The sequence below is a fragment of the Tachysurus fulvidraco genome, chromosome 12 (assembly GCF_022655615.1).
Source record: "Tachysurus fulvidraco isolate hzauxx_2018 chromosome 12, HZAU_PFXX_2.0, whole genome shotgun sequence".
Classification (NCBI taxonomy): Eukaryota; Metazoa; Chordata; class Actinopteri; order Siluriformes; family Bagridae; genus Tachysurus; species Tachysurus fulvidraco.
In genome coordinates this window covers 15725364-15744946 of record NC_062529.1, presented here as the reverse complement: position 1 = coordinate 15744946, position 19583 = coordinate 15725364, and the positions used below count along the sequence as shown (strand labels likewise).

At 39.7% G+C, this 19583-nt stretch overlaps 1 protein-coding gene across 1 annotated transcript in view; it reads left to right on the top strand.

Moving 5' to 3' along the window:
* aqr (aquarius intron-binding spliceosomal factor) overlaps nucleotides 1-18372 on the top strand; it is a 36757-nt gene extending 18385 nt beyond the window's left edge. Inside the window, exons 24-36 of the mRNA XM_027171981.2 lie at nucleotides 869-979; nucleotides 1342-1451; nucleotides 3626-3761; nucleotides 4669-4878; nucleotides 6042-6179; nucleotides 6473-6544; nucleotides 7685-7872; nucleotides 8026-8197; nucleotides 10812-10982; nucleotides 13388-13473; nucleotides 15199-15364; nucleotides 16471-16584; nucleotides 17905-18372. Of these exons, the coding sequence (XP_027027782.2) occupies nucleotides 869-979; nucleotides 1342-1451; nucleotides 3626-3761; nucleotides 4669-4878; nucleotides 6042-6179; nucleotides 6473-6544; nucleotides 7685-7872; nucleotides 8026-8197; nucleotides 10812-10982; nucleotides 13388-13473; nucleotides 15199-15364; nucleotides 16471-16584; nucleotides 17905-18174 (1944 nt within the window). The 3' untranslated portion in view covers nucleotides 18175-18372. The remainder of the gene's footprint in view (nucleotides 1-868; nucleotides 980-1341; nucleotides 1452-3625; nucleotides 3762-4668; nucleotides 4879-6041; nucleotides 6180-6472; nucleotides 6545-7684; nucleotides 7873-8025; nucleotides 8198-10811; nucleotides 10983-13387; nucleotides 13474-15198; nucleotides 15365-16470; nucleotides 16585-17904) is intronic.
* Nucleotides 18373-19583: the final 1211 nt, after the last annotated feature.

Here is a 19583-nt window from a genome sequence, read left to right as displayed (position 1 = left end):
GGCCTTGGGTTCCCTTCCCCTGTATTACATTGTGTACTTTATGTAATCTACATTTAGATCTTTTGCAAAGCCCTTGAGGAAGCATTCATGATTTTGTAATTTGCATGGCGCAATGCTGCGGTTACAATCGGGACATCTAAATAGCATCATATAAAATGTAATTGTCAGGTGTCTTTAGATATGTTCAACATGTTGCAAGCCTTCATGTGCTCACTTAATTTTTTTCTGTTCAAATTGTTTTTATCATTTGTTCTATATATGACACTATGCATATCATGCTTGTCATATGTCTCTCCTGCATAAAGCAAAGATGATATGTCCAGAAGTAAACAAAGAAAATTTGAGGCTACACAAAGAATCTTTAACCTGAAGTTGTTGCTTTTTATGGAGGCTGTGTGAAAATTCACAGCCCGTCACGAGGGTGTAGAGGTGAAATTTAAGCTGTGTGCATGAATTCTGATCTGACTGTTTAGACTAAGGTCACATTGATGCATATCCGATACGCATCAGCTTTCAGTACCACACGACTTGAGCTGTTGTAATATGACAGTCGTAAAGTTGTCATGACATGTCTGATGTAGGAATTTAACATTGTCTATGTTTTATTCTTTAACACGCCTATAAAGGCTTATCCTGGATTTAAAGCGCTCTGTTTATATCCGATTTACCCTGGAATTAATGGTTAAGTGTAATTAACGCCGTATTTCCTCTGTGCATTAGTCAGACTGCCTGACCTTGCATATGCTTCATCTCTTTTTGCAAGAGGTCATTCATCTATTACTAGTTGTAGCTCTTTATGAACTATGCTGTGCTCTCTTCTGTATTTGTCTTTAACTATTCTTTTTTGTTTTTAACCAACTCTTTATAGGTTGTAGGCCCCCCAGGTACAGGCAAAACGGACGTAGCCGTGCAGATCATCTCCAATCTCTACCACAACTTCCCTGAGCAAAGGACACTGATCGTGACTCACTCCAATCAGGTAAAGCTATGCCTCTGCTTCCGGTGGCTTAGCATCCTTTTGTTATAATCATCACCTGATTGGATTTGAAAGGGCAGCTGTAGAAAAATGATCATTCCATGGACTAAAATGCCTGTCTGGGTCTGGAATATTTATATATCTGAGGCTGTGTGTTTGTGGCCATCAATCACACTAAAACTGTTCATGCAAAATCCAAAGGTTTTGTCCACTACTTATAATCTTGCGTTTCTGTACACTTCATGATGGAAAATACTGTATGTGTTTTTCCACTAGGGGCTGTTCACTGAATTAGATTATGTTCACTGAAATTGCATAATACTAAACCCAGCTTGTGTGTGTATTTGTGTTTTTCTCTCACCCAGGCACTGAACCAACTGTTTGAGAAGATCATGGCACTGGACATCGATGAGCGGCACCTCCTGCGTCTGGGTCACGGAGAGGAGGCGCTGGAGACTGAGAAGGATTTCAGCAGGTGAGACGTGGAGGCAGGATATTGAACCCCAGCTGGTCACACAACAGATCAAAGCTTATAAACTTAAAGACCACTCAGCACCACCATGTCCCCTTAGTACAATGTTTGTCTTCATTCTTGCTCCCCTGATGAAGGCAGCAGCCCTTTATGGAGTGTTTGATGTTGTTATTAGAGCTCCTAATTAGTGCCCTGAGTGTTGTCTGTGCTGTGTTTTACACAAGTCAGACTCCTGCTGTCACTAATTTGAATAACTTAGAACGACTCAGTCTCTGTTCCTTGTGACATCTTTGGCGTATCTAATTCTATGTAGGTGGATGTAAGCAGAGAATATATATATATATATACTTTCTACATGTATTTGTGCCACATGTATCTCTTTATATATATAACAAATACATGTAGAAAGTAAGCAAATAACTATATATGAATGTGTTATTTAGATCTAACGGATAACATTTTAAACAGATTCACAGGGCATCTAATTGAGGCTAAAGGTGTTCATAAAATACAGTAAAAGTTGCCCATGCAGATATGACCCTGTGGGACAAACGACTGCTGTTGCTTTGTATTTTCCCCAATATTTACATGAACCAAAAAGAGGTTTCTAAGGTTTTTAGATCCTAATATCGATATTAGGAGAGTGATACAGATGTGACGTTGTGTTACTCCACAGTAGGATGTTTAATATTCCACTTCAATTCAAAGTCAGATTTTGCTGATCTTATAAGACCAATCATATACCTAAAAAACAGATACTATAGGGGTCTCAATGTGGGCATTTTTAATATGCTGAATTATTCTTCCATTTCTTTGGATTTCTCAGAATGCACTTGAACTAAGAAGCCTGTCTATTAGTGCTTCAGTGGATATTGATTCATTTCAGTTTTACAGCACTTTTTTCCACAGGGCATTGTCCAGAAGCAGCTTTATAGAAATCCGTATAAGATTTCGATCTCTAATGAGCAAGTCAGGAGTAACAGCAGCACGGAAAAACTGTCTGAGACGATATGACGATGAAAATTTGATAGGACTCAAAAGGAAACCTATGCTCTTCTGAGAAGGCCAGATAGTGGATTTATTACATCAGTAGCTCTTAGGGAAAAGCCTACAGTAGCAGGTGAAGTATCCACTGAAGCAAGGTTGAAATTTGGATATTGGCTTGGTAATGGAAAGCAGAGGGGCCTGTTGATGCAAGATCGGCAATGATAAATGAGACTGCATCTGCTCTGGATGGGCACAATTGCATTATGCAGATTGCATGAGAGCCAGACAGATGCAGATGACGAGGGATAACAGCATTCACAACCCACTGAGTTTCCAAACCAATGGCAAGGGGAAGGCAAACACAAGGAATCAAATCAGCAGTACAGATCATGAAAAATGAAAAAACATTGTAAACAGTGATGGAAACTTTTAACACTAACCGAACATTGCCAAATAACAATAAAACAAAAACATGTTCCATGTATTAACAATATTAAAATAGAACCAAAATTAGTCACTTTTAATTACAAGAAGTGAAATTGGTTTGTGTGTTTTTGTTTTTGTTTGTTTTTTAACTGCAATTGGGGCAGTCTGATGCATGTATTTACACATGCATGAGATTTTAACTAAACCATGCACTCAGAAGCTTGGTTATAATTAATACCTACATTACATTAACATGCTATTTGATGATTGGTTTGTCCTGGTGCCACCTTGTTATTGTCCAGTTTTTTTTTTGTTTTTGTTTTTTTTTTTAGCTTTTGAAGTCACCTTTCCTTAGTTACAGTAATGCTTGTTTTTTCTACTTTTACCTAGTTAAAGATGTTTCATCCATTTTAATTCAACATTACTGCCTGAATTATTACTTTATAACTTTAAAGAATTTTCTGTTAAATGGAGTGTTTTTTTGGTGAGCTATGATGTGCGTCATACCATGCATGAGCCGTCCTGAGGAGGCTGAATGATTAATAAAACATTTCGGCTTTAGTTTTGTAGTGATTTAAACTATTGGCATTTCCTTTTAGCTGCTACACAGTGATCCCCTAAAGAAAACACCAGAAGACCTATAGAGATTTTTCCCAGCTATTGTTAGATTTCATTGTTTTCTATCGTCTTCATGTTGTCCTTATTTTTATCAGTGTTCCTATCTGTTCATCAGAGTTTTGACTTTATACTGTTTTCCACCTTAGGTATGGAAGAGTGAACTATGTTCTGGCTCGAAGGCTGGAGCTGCTCAGAGAGGTGGCTCGCTTGCAGGAGAGTCTCGGCGTCCCAGGCGACGTGTCCTACACCTGTGAAACAGCCGGCCATTTTTACCTTTATCAGGTATTTTCTCAGGAAAATATTACTCAGGAAAACAAAAAACACAAATATGCTTTTCTGTTTGGCTACATGCAGAAATATGAAAAAAAAAGTGACATCTTCTTTTCCATTTGAATCAGTAGCACAGCCCCAAATAGTAACTCCTCACTGGGCAGAAATAAAGTCAACAAGCAGTGCTGTGAAGTGGCTGGTAAAAAATCTGACCCAATATGGATAAAAACTTAGATAGATAGATAGATAGATGGATGGATGGATGGATGGATGGATGGATGGATGGATGGATGGATGGATGGATGGATGGATGGATGGATGGATGGATGGATGGATGGATGGATGGATGGATGGATGGATGGATGGATGGATGGATGGATGGATGGATGGATGGATGGATGGATGGATGGATACGGGGATGGATGGATGGATACGGAGAGGGATACGGGTTTGAGAGGATGAGAGCAGCAATTACAACCTCTGTAGAACCCGGCAGATGTGCCTGATCAGGTTTCAGACATTTACATCCAATAAGTCAGTGTCAGCATGCTTGTGTCCTTTAAACAGGGCTTTTATTTGCTTATTTATTTTTGATACTTTCCTCCTCAGTTTTCACTGAATTCGTGTTCTACCATCTTCCACTTCTCGGTGCTTAGATCAGCTGATATATGAGATGCTTATACTCATATCAATAACAACGATGCTATGAACTAAACAACGCTACAGTCTGCAGTCAGACATGCATCCTACAGACATACATGTTACTGCAATCACACATACATGCTACTAATTAAGCAGGGCATCATTATTTCTGGTTATTCAGCAGTGATATAGTGCATGTGAATGCCAGAGGCAGTGATCTAGCGCACAAACAAATACACACTCTTCTCTTTTTTTTTTTTTTCCCCTTTCCCTGCAGGTTATGTCACGTTGGGAGGAATACATAAGCAAGGTCAGGCCCAAACAGGGCCGTGAGGTGAGCGTACAGGACGTGGCTGCACACTTCCCTTTCAATAAGTACTTCTCAAATGCACCCCAGCCTGTCTTTAAGGGGCAGAGCTACCAGGAGGACATGGACATAGCAGAAGGCTGTTACCGTCACATCCGAAAGATCTTCACCCAACTGGAAGTAAGTGTGTGGGGGAGTTGTGCACCTAGTTCAGTGTGAGTGAGAGTTGACATAGATTCGGCTAAATACAGCAGTTAAACGTTGTCTATCTGAAGGATTCATCACATAACTTACGGAAGCAAAAATAATTAATTCAGAGTAATTCAATTAACTGGGAATGGGAATGTGACTAAAACATAAAAATATTACCTCTAGTGTGGACTAAGCTTCAGATAAGCATGAGATCATCTTTATCATTTGCACATTCTTTTAACTAGACATTTGTTATGGACAATAATGACAACATGAACAGTGAGAATTTAACTTTCTTGTCTGCTGAAGAGTGGCACTGCCGCCCATCCCCACCTACTCAATGCGTAGCCCTTTTCATATGTTGTTCTCTTGCAGTCTCAGCCATCAGGGACAGGCCTGAATTTATACAAAGATAACAAAAGCGTTACTCTCTTATGGGAGCACTGGCCTCAAAAAGCAATAACCGATTTATTGGTTTGAAGTAATATCTCAGCCTCTGCACATGTTCATTTCCCAGAGCTGATACCAGAGCACTGTACTGACATGTTGTCTTTTTTGTGAGAAGCTTTTTTTTTTTTTCTATCATAGAAGAATAAGCAAAACCACACTGTCAGTTATGTTATCTCTCTTTGATAAGGCAGATGCTGACAACACATGACTGTAATAAATGTCTGACTCTTGTAATTCAAAAACATGCTGCAGCAGGGCTGGTCCGGAGCTTGTCTCATGTTGTTTCTCACATTCCAGCATCAGCACAGGAAGTAGCTCGGCTGCTGTTTGTCCTCTAGTGATGGGTCAGGGTTATAATTATCCTCATTAATATTGCATGATTTTATCAGTTTAATATTAAACTGAAAATAGTAACACATCAAACATTTATGATCCAGTGGTCTCAGTCACAGCTGCTTGTGTAGTGTCTGGCTATAGATCACTGGTTTGCTCTATTCCTCCTATCTGTTATAGCAGCTCAGTATTAGCAATTTTTTTTAAGCAATTTTTTTTTTAACTCAGTAAAATCCAATAGCTAGCGCCTACCTATGATTGACAGCAGATGTTTGAGGAGCTAATGGTATCGCAGAGTCATTCTTTATGCAGATTTACAGTAGATGTGAGAAACTTTAGTTCTGACTGCACTGTTGGTATTTGTACAGGAGTTTCGGGCCTTTGAGCTGCTGCGCAGTGGATTGGACAGATCAAAATACCTGCTGGTGAAAGAAGCTAAAATCATTGCCATGACCTGCACGCATGCCGCTCTCAAACGCCATGACCTCGTGGAGCTCGGCTTTAAGGTAACTCTTCAAACAGAATGAAAAATTTGATATCCAGTTAGGTTTTGTAAGATTTTACACTTAGACATGTTGAGCTTATATTGAAATTAATGAATGTTTTCTGGGGTAAAGGGTGTTTTCATATTAAAAATGGGATCCCCATTAAATAGTGCGATTATTCATTTAGGTTCATATAACAAAACAGTATCATTTTTAAAACTAAACTAGGGAATTAGGTGGAGGTTTGTCGTTCCATACCATGGCTGTAGGAGATTTACATATATGAAATTTGATGACATGCTCATTTGTTTCAGTATGACAACATCCTAATGGAAGAAGCAGCTCAGATCCTGGAGATTGAAACTTTCATTCCGCTCTTACTGCAGGTATAACCTTCTCCCATGTTCAACCTTCAACCTGTCTCACTTTATCATAGCCTGGCAGCAAGACAGTATCCTGTTAGCCATAACTCAACATAGCTTTAAATCTGATTTTCTGTTAGGTCTCTTGCATGGTGTTGCATCAAGTTCTCACACGATGAATGTGCCCTCTGCTCATTTTTCCTGCAATGCCTCTCAATAGTTGATTGAATAATGCTTGACCCCTGAGTTTAACTCCCAATTAGGAGCTTTTGCCCTGCCAAGTCCTTTATTACTGCTGTGCTGGGAGTTAATCCCTATAAGAACAGACCTCTATGCTCCATGCTTGCATGTGCAAGGCTCAGCCAGTTTATTTTAAGGTTTCTAAATCAGCCCAGAGTAGCAAATCAGAGAGTAAACACAGATGTGCCATTGACGGGCGTTTGACTTTGACGTTGTAGCTGCTCAGTAAAGATGTTGATTTTGGGTGTATGGCTGGAGCATGTGACTTCCCTTGGAGGGGGCTTTTTTTTTTGTTGGAAAGCAACACGTATAAAGCATTAACACTCTCCCACTCTGACAGGTGTTATCACAACAAGGTTCTACTCTCCACTCTGCCACCTGTCCCTGCACTGACTGAATACTCCTGAGACCACAAGATTCAGTTTAATGTTGTGCATTACAGTAAAAGGGCTGGTTTAATGTGTCTGTTTGAGGATTGTTGATCCTTGATGCCATTAAGTGGTTTCCTGATTCATACGTCTCTAATATCTGTTAATTATTAAGTCGGGTGTTAGGCATGCTGTTAGGATCACAAGTCTACAAACAGTATGTTTTCAGGAATAAACATTGGAACTGTTTTGTTAATCTGGCTTTAAAGCAGGGGTGTCCAATCTTATCTGGATAGGATCAGTGTGAGTGCCACACCTGAGGCTATAAAAAGTTCATCTAATTAATTGGGACTCACGTGTGGCTCCTGGTGGATTAGAATGTAAACCTGCAGCCACGTCAGCCCTTTGCGGATAACACTGGACACTCCAGTCTGAAAGTATTCGATACAGTGGGATTGAAGGATTGTATAATCACTGAAATGTGATCTTATGCAGATCAGATGCCTTCAAGATTAAACATTAACATTCTTAGTTCTGTTTTTTTTTCTTGTAACAGAACCCTGAGGATGGATACAGTCGTCTGAAGCGCTGGATCATGATTGGTGATCATCACCAGCTTCCTCCTGTGATTAAGAACATGGCCTTCCAGAAATACTCAAACATGGAGCAATCTCTGTTCACACGCTTTGTGAGATTAGGAGTGCCCACAGTGGACCTGGACGCTCAGGGCCGAGCTCGTGCCAGGTCTGATTCTTTTCATCAATACAAAGACCATGTGTTCCATGTGTGACCACAGTTCCTTCCTCGTAATCTAGCTCTTAGTACATCTGTATGTATTCATCATTTGTTATCAATTACTCTTAATGTTAATGAAACCCCTCTGTTTGTGTATTGCAGTCTGTGTAATCTGTACAACTGGCGCTATAAGCATCTAGGAAACCTCCCTCATGTTCAGAGCCAGCCAGAGTTCCAGGCTCCCAACGCAGGTTTCGCCTACGACTTCCAACTCATCAACGTGGAGAATTTCAACGGAATCGGGGAGTCTGAACCCAATCCTTACTTCTACCAGGTCTCTGTTTACATCACACACTGATTTCTGTTAACATTTTTACATCAGTTAACAGAAACTTTGAAAAGAATTGCTCCCATGGGACAATGTCTAGCTTCTGTTTTTTTGGTCTTGATGAAGGTTCTCATTGTTCTCAAGTAAAAAGTGGTAAATTGCTTGACACGTGTGGCATGATTGTAACACAAATTTTTATTTTCAAGCATTTAGAGAGTTATTTCTTTCCCAAATATGGAGTATGCACATTCAAGCAGCTGTAAAATCAGACAGGGATCACTTGAGGAGCAATAGAGAAGCTAGTGTTTACACAGTCAGTCCCTGCAGCAGCTGAACAAACGTCCACCAGGCCTCCATGGAGCTCCGGCCACAGCAGCTTTCTGCCAACGAGCCAGCCGCTATTCTAATGTACATTAGTTACACCTCATTAGTCAAAGTACTTTTACACTAATGTTCCATCTCATTCACGCTCAATGGCTCTAGATTCAGCACGTCGGGTGCTGTATGAGACTCGTATGCTTGTAAATGTCACTGTTTAAACAAGGCTTATGACTCCACTTAACCAACACTAATGTGAAATATTGATTCTTTTTTTTTCTGTGGCCAGCTAATTGGTGAGGTGGCTTGGTTACAGGGTTGTTAAAGGTTAATATTATTAAGAGTAGAGCTATTATTGAGTGTGAGTGTGTAGACACTGTGTATGTGGATCAGAGCATGTTGCTGGTTTGCTAAGAGCACGTTGTTGTTGTTTTTTTTTTGTACCGAATGCTTTAGTGCATCGATGATGCCACAAATTGAACTTGTTATAAGATTCTCTGTGTGATGTGTCTGTCCTCAAACTGCACTCACACTGAGCCTTTGGGTTAAAGCTATGCTGTTGCCATGGTTACTGGGGGCTCTTCGGTTACAGCACATTAGATCGCATTTGTATAAAACCACAAGCATTCTTGTCTGAGTGTAGTTAACATCTGTGCTTGTGCCCAGAAAAAAAAGGTTATTGCTTAGATTGACATGTTTGATCTTGAACATTTAATAGAAGAGTGTAAGTCAGGGGCTCTCATGTACCATTGTCTGACCATTGTACACAGTACATACACAGTGTGTAATGGAAACACATCTGTAATGGCAGCAGAGTTGGCATTTTCAGCACTTTGGGGTTTATCTGCTGTGGCAAGATTCCATAACCTATTTATTTCTAATTGTGTGAAGTTTTAATAGCTGCCCTGTGGTCCTTTATTGAATCTGTTTTAATGAAGTGATTCAGACTTCCAAAAATAGTGTCACTGCTTGTCCTATTCAGATACTCCGCATTATTGAAATTGCAGCATTGTTTGCAGCTGTTTGCGATTGAGAGGCCAGATGATCCTTGTGAGAGTGAAATTCACAGCCACTGAGATTTATTAATCTTGTTTGTCACTCTTTGCTTTGTCAATGTGGAACGCATGGTTATATTTCAATGCCTGGTTCGGCAGCAGGTGATTTGAGCATTAAAAAGCACCATCCATTGTTTTCGCAATCACTTATTCACTCATTGCAGTCCACGTACACACAGTACATAATATTTCTTACTGTGCATAGACACATATTATTGCCTTTGATTTAAGTGGTGGTTGAAATTGTAATAAAATAATAATAATGATCATTTTTCTCCTTGAGTCAAGTAAAGAAGAGTTTATTGTCATTTCAGCCCTATATAACTGGTGCAGTGCTCAGTGAAATGAAAACATAACACAGACCGTGGTACTGTGTTAGTACACTAACAAATTACATACAGCATAGAGTGCAGGACAGACAGCACATTACACCACAACAGTGTTCACAGAGCAGCATCAACAAGTACACAGTTACTGTAGATAAAACAGCTTGTATTGTTTCATTTATTTTCTTATTCGGTGGTAAAAAAAAAAAAAGCAGAACATGATCATGCTGCTTAGCATTCGACATGGAAACTCAACCAGAATATGAAATTAAATAAACAACAATATTTTAAAATGTCATAGTTTGGAATTATTGCACAAGCAAAGTTCTCTATGCCTGCAGTTCTTTGCCCAGAGCTTCATCCTCTCTGTGCTCGGTGACACTTCAGTGCTCGATCACCTTGTACTTGAACACATGCAAAGTGAAATCCAAAGGTGTGAGAGAGACAGAACTGTTATACAACAGCTAAAGACTTTCTGACATTACGCTTTGTCAAGGACACACATGTAACAGGCTTTATAAAGTCATGATCAGTTTCCAGGAATAAACGTACTGGCAAATCAAAATGGAGTGAATAAACGGGATTGTGCCTTGATTACGCTAGAGCCAGGGATTTGTAAAGGTTCTAAACAGATTTGTTTATGTGTATGATGTATTCAGGTCCTGCCTGAATTCTTATTAATAATCCTTATTCTTATTAGAATACCACCTTTTCAGCAACCTTATGGTTTCCACTAACCATGCAGAGTGAACCTTTAACGTTGTACCTGCTGTTTAACAAGTGTTTCAGAAAATGATGGCTTAATAGTTTTTGTCATGCTGCCACAGCTTAACATGACTCTTTCCCCACAGCTGTATCTAAAGGTGCTGTTTGTCACATTTTTCATTATGTGTTAATGTGTTGTTTCTTTCCTTTGTGTAGAACCTTGCTGAGGCAGAATACTCGGTGGCTCTGTACATGTACATGAGGCTGTTGGGTTACCCAGCAGAGCGCATCAGCATCCTCACTACTTACAATGGCCAGAAGCACTTAATCCGAGACGTCATCAACCAGCGGTGTGCCAACAACCTCTTCTTCGGCCAGCCCAACAAAGTAATCACAATCTTACAAATAAGTTTATCTCTGCTGAATGCTTATATACTTTGCATGCATACATCAGATAGATCAGATTTTTAGGGAAACAGAAGAACAGAATGTCTCTAATGTAGGTGTTAATCTGTATCCTGTAATCTGTTACACAGAACCCAGAGTTCAGAATTGAGTGCACGCGAGTGTTTGTGTTCTCGTCTGTGTGGGCAGGGATGGGGTAGTCTGACAGTGGCTGTCAAAGAACGTGGCTCTGTCCTAAATCAAATTACCATGTGCTCTCAGTTACACCATTACTCAGGAGGAAGTTATCACAGGAGTTATTCACATATTCACAGTTAATTTGAGAATCATAGAATTGCAGAGGTTAAAGTTATAAGGTAAACATTCATGCAGTGCTTAAAAAACAGGAAGCCAGTGAAGATTTGCAGGTTTATTCATTTTGGTGACAGGGAGAGAAATAGAGCCGTGATGAGAATGTGCTGAACTGCAGAACAGTCACCCAGCCTGCATCTGTCCGTAACGCTGCTGACAGTTTGTCAGAATGGCTAAACCAAATCAAATGTCATTTCAGGAGTCTGCTACAAGTGCTCTAATTACAGAGAAGAAGAAAGGTAGAAGAAAACAAACATCATTTTGAAAAGGAGATTATTATTAGACTCTAGACAGGCCCTAGAGAAAAGTGAAGCACAAACTGTGTGCTGCTTCAAAGAAAAACACCACCATATTTACATATACATGAGTGTGGAGAAATATGTATACGGCTTTCAGCTGCTTACCGCCGAGCGGATTGTTTATATTAAAATCTGCTGTGCCATGACCACTCAACCTCTTACAGTATTAAGATGCCTGTTGATGAAACAATGCACTAATGCAGATGCAGGGTGAACTAGATTCACACAACACACACGCGCACACGCACACACAAACAAAGACTAATATATCAAGTGTACTTTAAAAAAAAAAGTCATGTATTCTGGCAGAAAAGCACACATTTGCAGGTACTGTTAAATCAGAGTTTGTGAAAACAGAACATTTAACAAGTCTCATTTAGGTTTGCACATTGTAAATTTGACAGGCCAAAGCAGACTACTGGAGACCTGCCAATAAATCTTTTACTTCAGTGACCATCTGCTGAGAGACATCACCTACACCAATCCCAGTCTGAGGGTGCTAATGAGAGGAAGAAGCTTGTATTATCAGTATGTTCTGCTCTCATGGACTCTTTCAGGGGCACCTTTACTCATCAGCAGGTTATAATTGAGCTGAGGCTCAGTGCTGTTGAACTTTGACTCACCATGCATTGGCTGAAGTTTGAGGTTTGACATGGATTCCCCATGCCCTTGAGCAGAATACAATCCACAATGTTGGTGAACTCACTGAAGGCAAATAAAATGCTCTGCCATGCTGCACCATCTGGAGAAAAGCAGGGCAAAGCATTTTGGACATAACCACATGGCATATCTAGTCCATCATGTTTCTGAAGGCGGTTCCTCAGGGGTAGGGCATGGCTGCCTCAGCCAACAACTGTGTTGATGGTTCAGAAAAGCAGGGCATCAGAGGGGATGTCTGTAGACAGAGCTGAAATGGCCTGTCTAAACCTACAGATCTCACTGCTTCCTGCTTTTGTACAGTGGCATGTTGTTGCTTGCGGTGCTGCACCTGTTCTGTATAGCAACAGAGAGCTGTAAATAGATGGCCTTCTCTTTTCCCCCCTGTGTTGTTTTTTCCCCCCTTCTTTATTTGTCCACCAAAAGGCCCCAGCAGTAGATTGTCTCAGTGGACTGGATGTCTGGAAATAGTTCAAGCCTGAGATTTATTTAAAGGTGCTGCCCATTTGTCAGGGAACACTTTAGCGGGGTCTCATTTTTTCTGTTTATCATGCCCAGATCAGACAGAAGCAGCCAGCACTACTGCGCTCTGATAACCTACAATGATTTTATCAATCTGCAGCAGCTTTTCTTTCTTCACTCAGTTGTGAATGTGTGTGTGTGTAAGAGAGTCTGTGCAGTGTAGCAGCTTGCAGCATTACTGTACAGAGCTGCATACAGAATTGTGTTTTAAATGTGCTTTTTGGGGTTTTATTAAAAGAGGATTAGTTTACCTGCCTGGGTTCTTTTCTGTGTTTCCTCGATTTCCCTAAGCATGTTTTCCTGATCGTGTCAAAAAGCCGATCAGGAAAACTCGGGTGTGCATGTAGATAAATAACTGTGTAAGGTTTTTGCCTGCTTCATGCTGCCTCGGTGTGTATTAATACATGCAAAGCTGCAAGCCCCAGCCCTTTTTTGTTTAAAAAAATATATATATTTATATATAATTTTTTATTTTTTTAATATAGTAAATAGAAAAACAGGTAAGCAGGATCAGCCGGCTGCATTAAACAAAATACTGGGATGTTCTTTTTTTTTTAGGTAACTACAGTGGACAGGTTTCAGGGTCAGCAGAATGACTACATCATCCTCTCGCTGGTGCGCACCAAAGCTGTAGGACATTTGAGGTAAGCATGTTGGTTTTGCACACAATTGTTGAATTTTAAAGCTATCATGTTGACCCTCCACTACCCCATCTACCCCAATTTATAGTACAGTACACTTGTTACCCCATGCAGATTCAGAAACCTTATATAATGCTGATATGAAAAGGACTGTAGGGATCGTATACATAACGATTGGCAAATATGGAGCAATGCAAAGCTTCACGATCAAAGCACTGGCTCGAAAGGCTTCTTAGTGTGTGTGCGAGAGAGGGACAGAAAAGCCTTTTGATTTACATTTAGCTATTGAATGTAAACATGAATGTAACATTCAGTGACTCCTATGTTAGTGTTGCATATTTATTAAACATCCGAAGTGTTTAAAAAATGCCGCAGTGTTTTTTTTTTTTTCGTTGGAAGAGTTATTGCTGTCTTGTGGTGTGTTTACTGTGAGCATTGAGACATGCTCAGCACAGCACACTGAACCTGCAGCCTGGAAATGGAGTTTTAGCCTAATGAATAAGTTATGGCTTTGTATCTGTGCTCTGCTAGCTTAATGTCCTTAAAAGCACTAGAAGACTATAATCGTCTTCAGAAACATGCCGAGCTGAAGCAAAAGCGTTTACTGTCAGTCCTCTCTGCACTACTTTACCTCTGATACTTTTAAAGTCTGAGGTAGTGCATTCTATTTAGTTTGGACTGACGGACCTGAAGCCACATTAAAGAACGAAAGTTTGTTTTTCTTCCCTTTCCTCTATTTTAGACATTGAATTGAATGACATTTAGACAACTTGAATGAGTGAAAGGTTCTGCATTTTGGTTGTTTTGCTTGTAGCTTTTATGTTGAAAGTTCTGATTCATTCTTGATATTTTCTCCAGTCAACTTTTAATTAATATAAAAGCTGTGATTTCGTTCAGCAGACACTATACACCTCTGTATTATCACTAGAATGACAATGCAGATAAAATGCTCTGATGTCTGATAGAAGTGGTCTCTCTAAAGACATGCATAACACATTCAGTATCTGGTCTAAATGAATAACATCTTTTACATCTATATAAGATGTAAAAGATGATCAAAGGATGCTGATTAGTGGACCTCATGAGATTTGATTACAGTTCAGTTTTTTTTTCCCAGATTTTTTTTGAATGGACACTATTTCTGTAGTTGATCCCTGTTTGTGACTGTCTCCTCTCCTCACATTGTCTCATAGGCCGACTACTTTCAAAGATAATATTGCACTTTCTCCCAGTTGCTACACTTCTGTCTGTGTGTGCGTCTGTGTGTGCACTTGTCTGTCTGTGTGCATGTCTGTGTGTGTGTGCACGACTGTGTGTGTGTCTGTGTGTGCACGACTGTGTGTGTGTCTGTGTGTGCACACGACTGTGTGTGTGTCTGTGTGTGTGCGTGTCTGTCTGTCTGTGTCCTTCTGTGTGTCTCTCTGTATGCGCGTCTGTGTACATCTCTGTGTGTGCGAGAGAAGATGCTGAACTGAAGAAAAGACTAGTGTGTGATGATTAAAGGCTTACAGTCCGACTCCTTGCAGCACTGAGTGCCTTATCAGCCTTTTTCCAATTGAACCTGTTTCATTAATGAGGACTTTTATTGAGCTTGCTCTTATCATGAGGAAAGGCAAACTACCCCAACTGTGGAAGAATCAAATGCATCTAAACCCATAATTGTCTTCCTTTTCACTCTTTCTTCCTCCCTGCTTTTTCGGTTCAACCATCTTAATCTTGTGTCTGCAGAGATGTGCGGCGTTTAGTGGTAGCTATGTCCAGGGCCAGGCTGGGTCTATACATCTTTGCTCGAGTTTCCCTTTTCCAGAACTGCTTTGAGCTGACGCCTGCCTTCAATCAGCTGACTGCACTGCCGCTGCAACTGCACATTCGACCTCAAGAGTACTACAACTCCGTGAGTACATAAGGGCTGCATGTGTAGAGAGATTTATGGTGACAGTCAAGCTGTCAAATCCTTCAAGGCCAATTAAAGTGTCTAGCAAAACATAACCAAACAATTATTTTAGCCTTACACTAAAATCAAATGTTGTTGTTTTCAGGGAAGGGCTATATTCAAAATACAGTCCTACTGAACACACTTTCAACACATACTGAGTATTGAGTATTTTTCATAATTTATCATGACTCTAAAGTGCAAGACTCGCTGAAACACACACAAATTAGCCACCAGCATATAACCAAACGTACTAAAGCAAAAAGGCATCTTAGCCTTAGAAGAGCTGCAGGCGATGAGAGGAGGAATGAAATTTTTGTAGAACAAGGTGACCATTTAGCCTACTGATTTACATTACTGATGTAGTGGCAGCGTGAATGTAATTGACTGACTGTTAGCACTGCATTATGGGTTAGTACAATTATTATTTTTTTAATTAACTTATACTCTTTATTCTTTAACCAGTATTCATGGTATAATAAAAGTAATTTGTAAAACATTTTTTTTAATTATTAAGTGCGTTATTATTTTGAGAAGTAAGGGGGCACAGTGACTCAAGTGGCCGGGCCACGCCCCCCAGGGCCCGCTCGTGGCGCCGACACTGCACGCACACACACATACACACACTCGCACACACAGCCTGTTCACTTTCCTTAAAGAGTAGTTCCCTTGCCCAGTTGTAACAGACCTATAATGCAATAGACACCAATTGATTATGAACACTAAAATCACGTTTAGAAAGATGTCCATGCTGTCTGTCTGTTTTTCTAAAGTTCTTGAATTATTCATAAATGTACTTTAGTAGCCTCCAAAAAATGGATGTCATTTTGTTAATAAATTGCAGCGCTGAATAGCAGACACTACAATTCCAAGAGCTCTTGGCTTTTTTACAGAATATAATTTTTTCCAGTGTGACTCAAATAAATGCAATAGGCATCTGGCCCTGTCTAGTACTGTGCATAGAGAGAAAGTAGTCATCAAATTCATACAGTGCAGAGAACACTTTGACAATAATGTCAGGGGAAATGATTTAAAAGTTTCCTCTCTGTCTCCATCTTTCCTTACAGACTGAGGAACGTTCCAAAGAGCCTGCTCGGGTAATACAGGACATGCCTGAAATGGCCAACCTGGTCTACAACATGTACATGCATATGATGCAGAGAACACAGCAGTACAGACAGGTGAGCACTCGACTGGGTCATTTCATTTTCAAAACACTATTCTATATTATTCATTATAAAACCGTCTGAATTCTTTTTTCTGTTGAAAAATGTGATTTATCTGTAATATATTCAGTTTAGTTCTTCATGGTGAAACCTAAGCAGTGAGCATAAATGCAGTGTTTTGAATGAGAGATAAATTGCTGCTAATGAAGACCTGCTGAGCTAAATTGTGGAGTGAACTCAAGCTCTGCTCTCAAACTCCCAAACCAGAGCAAAATGTCAGTTTTAGAGCTGCTTTAATTTATGTGGCCTGTTAAAGCCCTTTTACACGAGAAGCAGAGAGACCCATGCATCAGCAAAGGCAGAGTGTGGAGCAGTTAATATAACATTAACTTGTTGCCTTTTTTCTTCATCAATCAACAGTTGCACATCTTTCCATCTTAAACATCCACATATGTATATTTGCCTTCAATGACCAATATTTTGTTAGATTCATTTCCAACCAAAATCAGGAACATGCAGGTTTGTGAAGCCACTGATTTAGATTATTGCCATACAGTACAAAGTACAGCATTAATATTGTATTTTGTCATGCTTCTAGCGAGAAACCATGAGGCCACAGTTGATTAATACAGTTGTTTGGTGGTCTGGAGTAAAATGGGCTTAAGATGACCTCCAAATTGAATGAGTGCTAATGGCATTTTAATACATATCTAGGATTTCATTCTTTATAAATATTTCACAAGTCAAGTTCATATGCATAAAAGTATTTGTCATGGAGATCAGTAAGCAGGGAAAAGCAGGGATGCAACCCCAAAGTTTTGAATCCTAGTCTGTATGATGCACTTAAAGGTATAACTAGCTTTATATATTTATATATATATATATTTGTGTATATATTTATATATATTTATACTTTATATATTTATATCTTTATATATTATGTAGGCTTCCAGTTATTCAGCATAGTCAATTAGGTTTCCAGGCCAATGTATCATTTGTCCATTGCTGAAATAGTATTTAAACACTGACATTTGTGTTGACACACTTCATATGCTCACACCTGGAAAAGTGTGTATTTTCTACACAATAGCATCTGAGAGCAATAAACATAATTTCCAAAGATTAACTACAAATGATCAAATGATCTCACTAGCAACACACACTAGTGTAATGTGGGTAACCATGAGGAGAATCTGGGCAACCTCTATTTAGATATGCAGAGCTTCTACAGGAGTTTCTGTAGCACTAGATTTGTTTGTAGCAAACTTGTAGTATCTTTATCCATGTTTAGGAAACTTCTAAATAGCCATGTCCTTTCTCTTTGTCTTTGTGCAGCAGCAGCAGATCCTTCCACCCCCTCAGCAAGTAACAACAGAGGAAGAGTCTGATGTGAATATGAGGGAAGAAGAAGAGAAAAAAGAAGGTCAACCTATAGAAGAGAAAAAGGAAGATGTGACTGGAGATAAGGCCGAGCAGAAAGAGTCTGAGATGGAGATAGAGATGGAGTCTGGTGTGGAAGAGCAGCACACAGAGGAACACGCTAAAATGCCTGAACACCCAGGTAGAGACAGTGACAGCGGGGACAGTGAGGAGGACGAGCCCTAGGACAAATCCACCCACACTCCACACCTCTGTTGGCCAGGGTCCACTGCACCATCCACCAGGCTGTGATTAATTTTTTTTTATTTTATATTTTTGCCTTTTTTTTTTTTTTACCTCACCTTGATTTGGTTTCTTGACCAACAATTGCCTTTTGTAAGGAAACTTTTGTAATAAAAATTAAAGAAGTTAAATTTACAGAAACTTGTGTTTGTGTGTGAGTGGTACTGAAAAGTTTCTCCCAGAGTGTTTCTCCTCATATAGTGTCTCCTACATGCAGCCGACTTCTCATTATAAACTTCCTGCTTGTTTTATATTTATTTCCCTTTTTTTGCTCTTAATATAGCTGTTCATGAATGCATGATCTTCTAAAAGTCTTCCTCCTTCATAATGCAGTACATTTTTCTTTTCACTTATCCCCAATTTCAAATCTAGCACTTCTTAGAAATTAGTGTTGAGCAGATGGAATTTGTTGCCACTGTTCACTTACACACAGTCAGTTTCATGCAGTCGGTGCAGAGACGGTGAGACATGGCTAACTCTTTAACTTGCAGAAATTACTTTTATTTTATTTATTTGTGCTTTGGATAGGTTGGAGGTTTTTTGTTTTGCTTTGATTTTAAATCCACAAGTAATGGAAGACAGTCCAAGTTTGATTGGTTACTGTGTTTGCACCAGTCTGTGTTGGTGAAGCAGCAGTTTGTGGATGAGGCTCCCTGCTCCCCACCTACAGGCATGAGCTGTGGGTAGTGACTGACAAAATGAGGTCACAATTACATATGGTGGAAATTAGATTCCGCCAGAGTTTCTGAGCTTCTGCATACTCTCAGTTGACATTGACATTGATTAAGGTGCTTTGGGCAGCAGTGGAACAGTACGAGGCATGTCCCACCGGATGCAGTGGAGGGATTATTTTATTCACTTGCCTTCAAAATGTCTAGAAGGCGTTGGAATGAGTGGCAAGAGATCGGAAAATATAGATTGACAGTCAGTCTGTTGAAACTCTTTTCTCTCAAGGAAAACTGGAAGAATGAATGAATAAATGAATGAATGAATGGTTGAGATGGAAGGGGGGACAACCCCACCCTCAAGCAATGTTGATGCACTGCATGCATGCTCTCTTCCCACACATAGGGCTTAGGCAGCAGTAGTGACTGTAATATTAATATCTCCGCCAGGCTGTGAACCTATAATTGTTGTGCTTGTGACAGAGAAACCCAGTGAATACACCAAAAACCTATATTTAATCCATTCTTCTATTTGAAGGCCATTGTGCTGGCCCATGTGGTTAGATCTATACAACATCCTTAGCTTGGGTACTGAAGGAACATGTAGAACAGATTACAAAGTATAATGAGCTCTTGCAATCAGAATTTAAATCACCTGCATAGTTGCATTGGAAAAGTAGGATTATA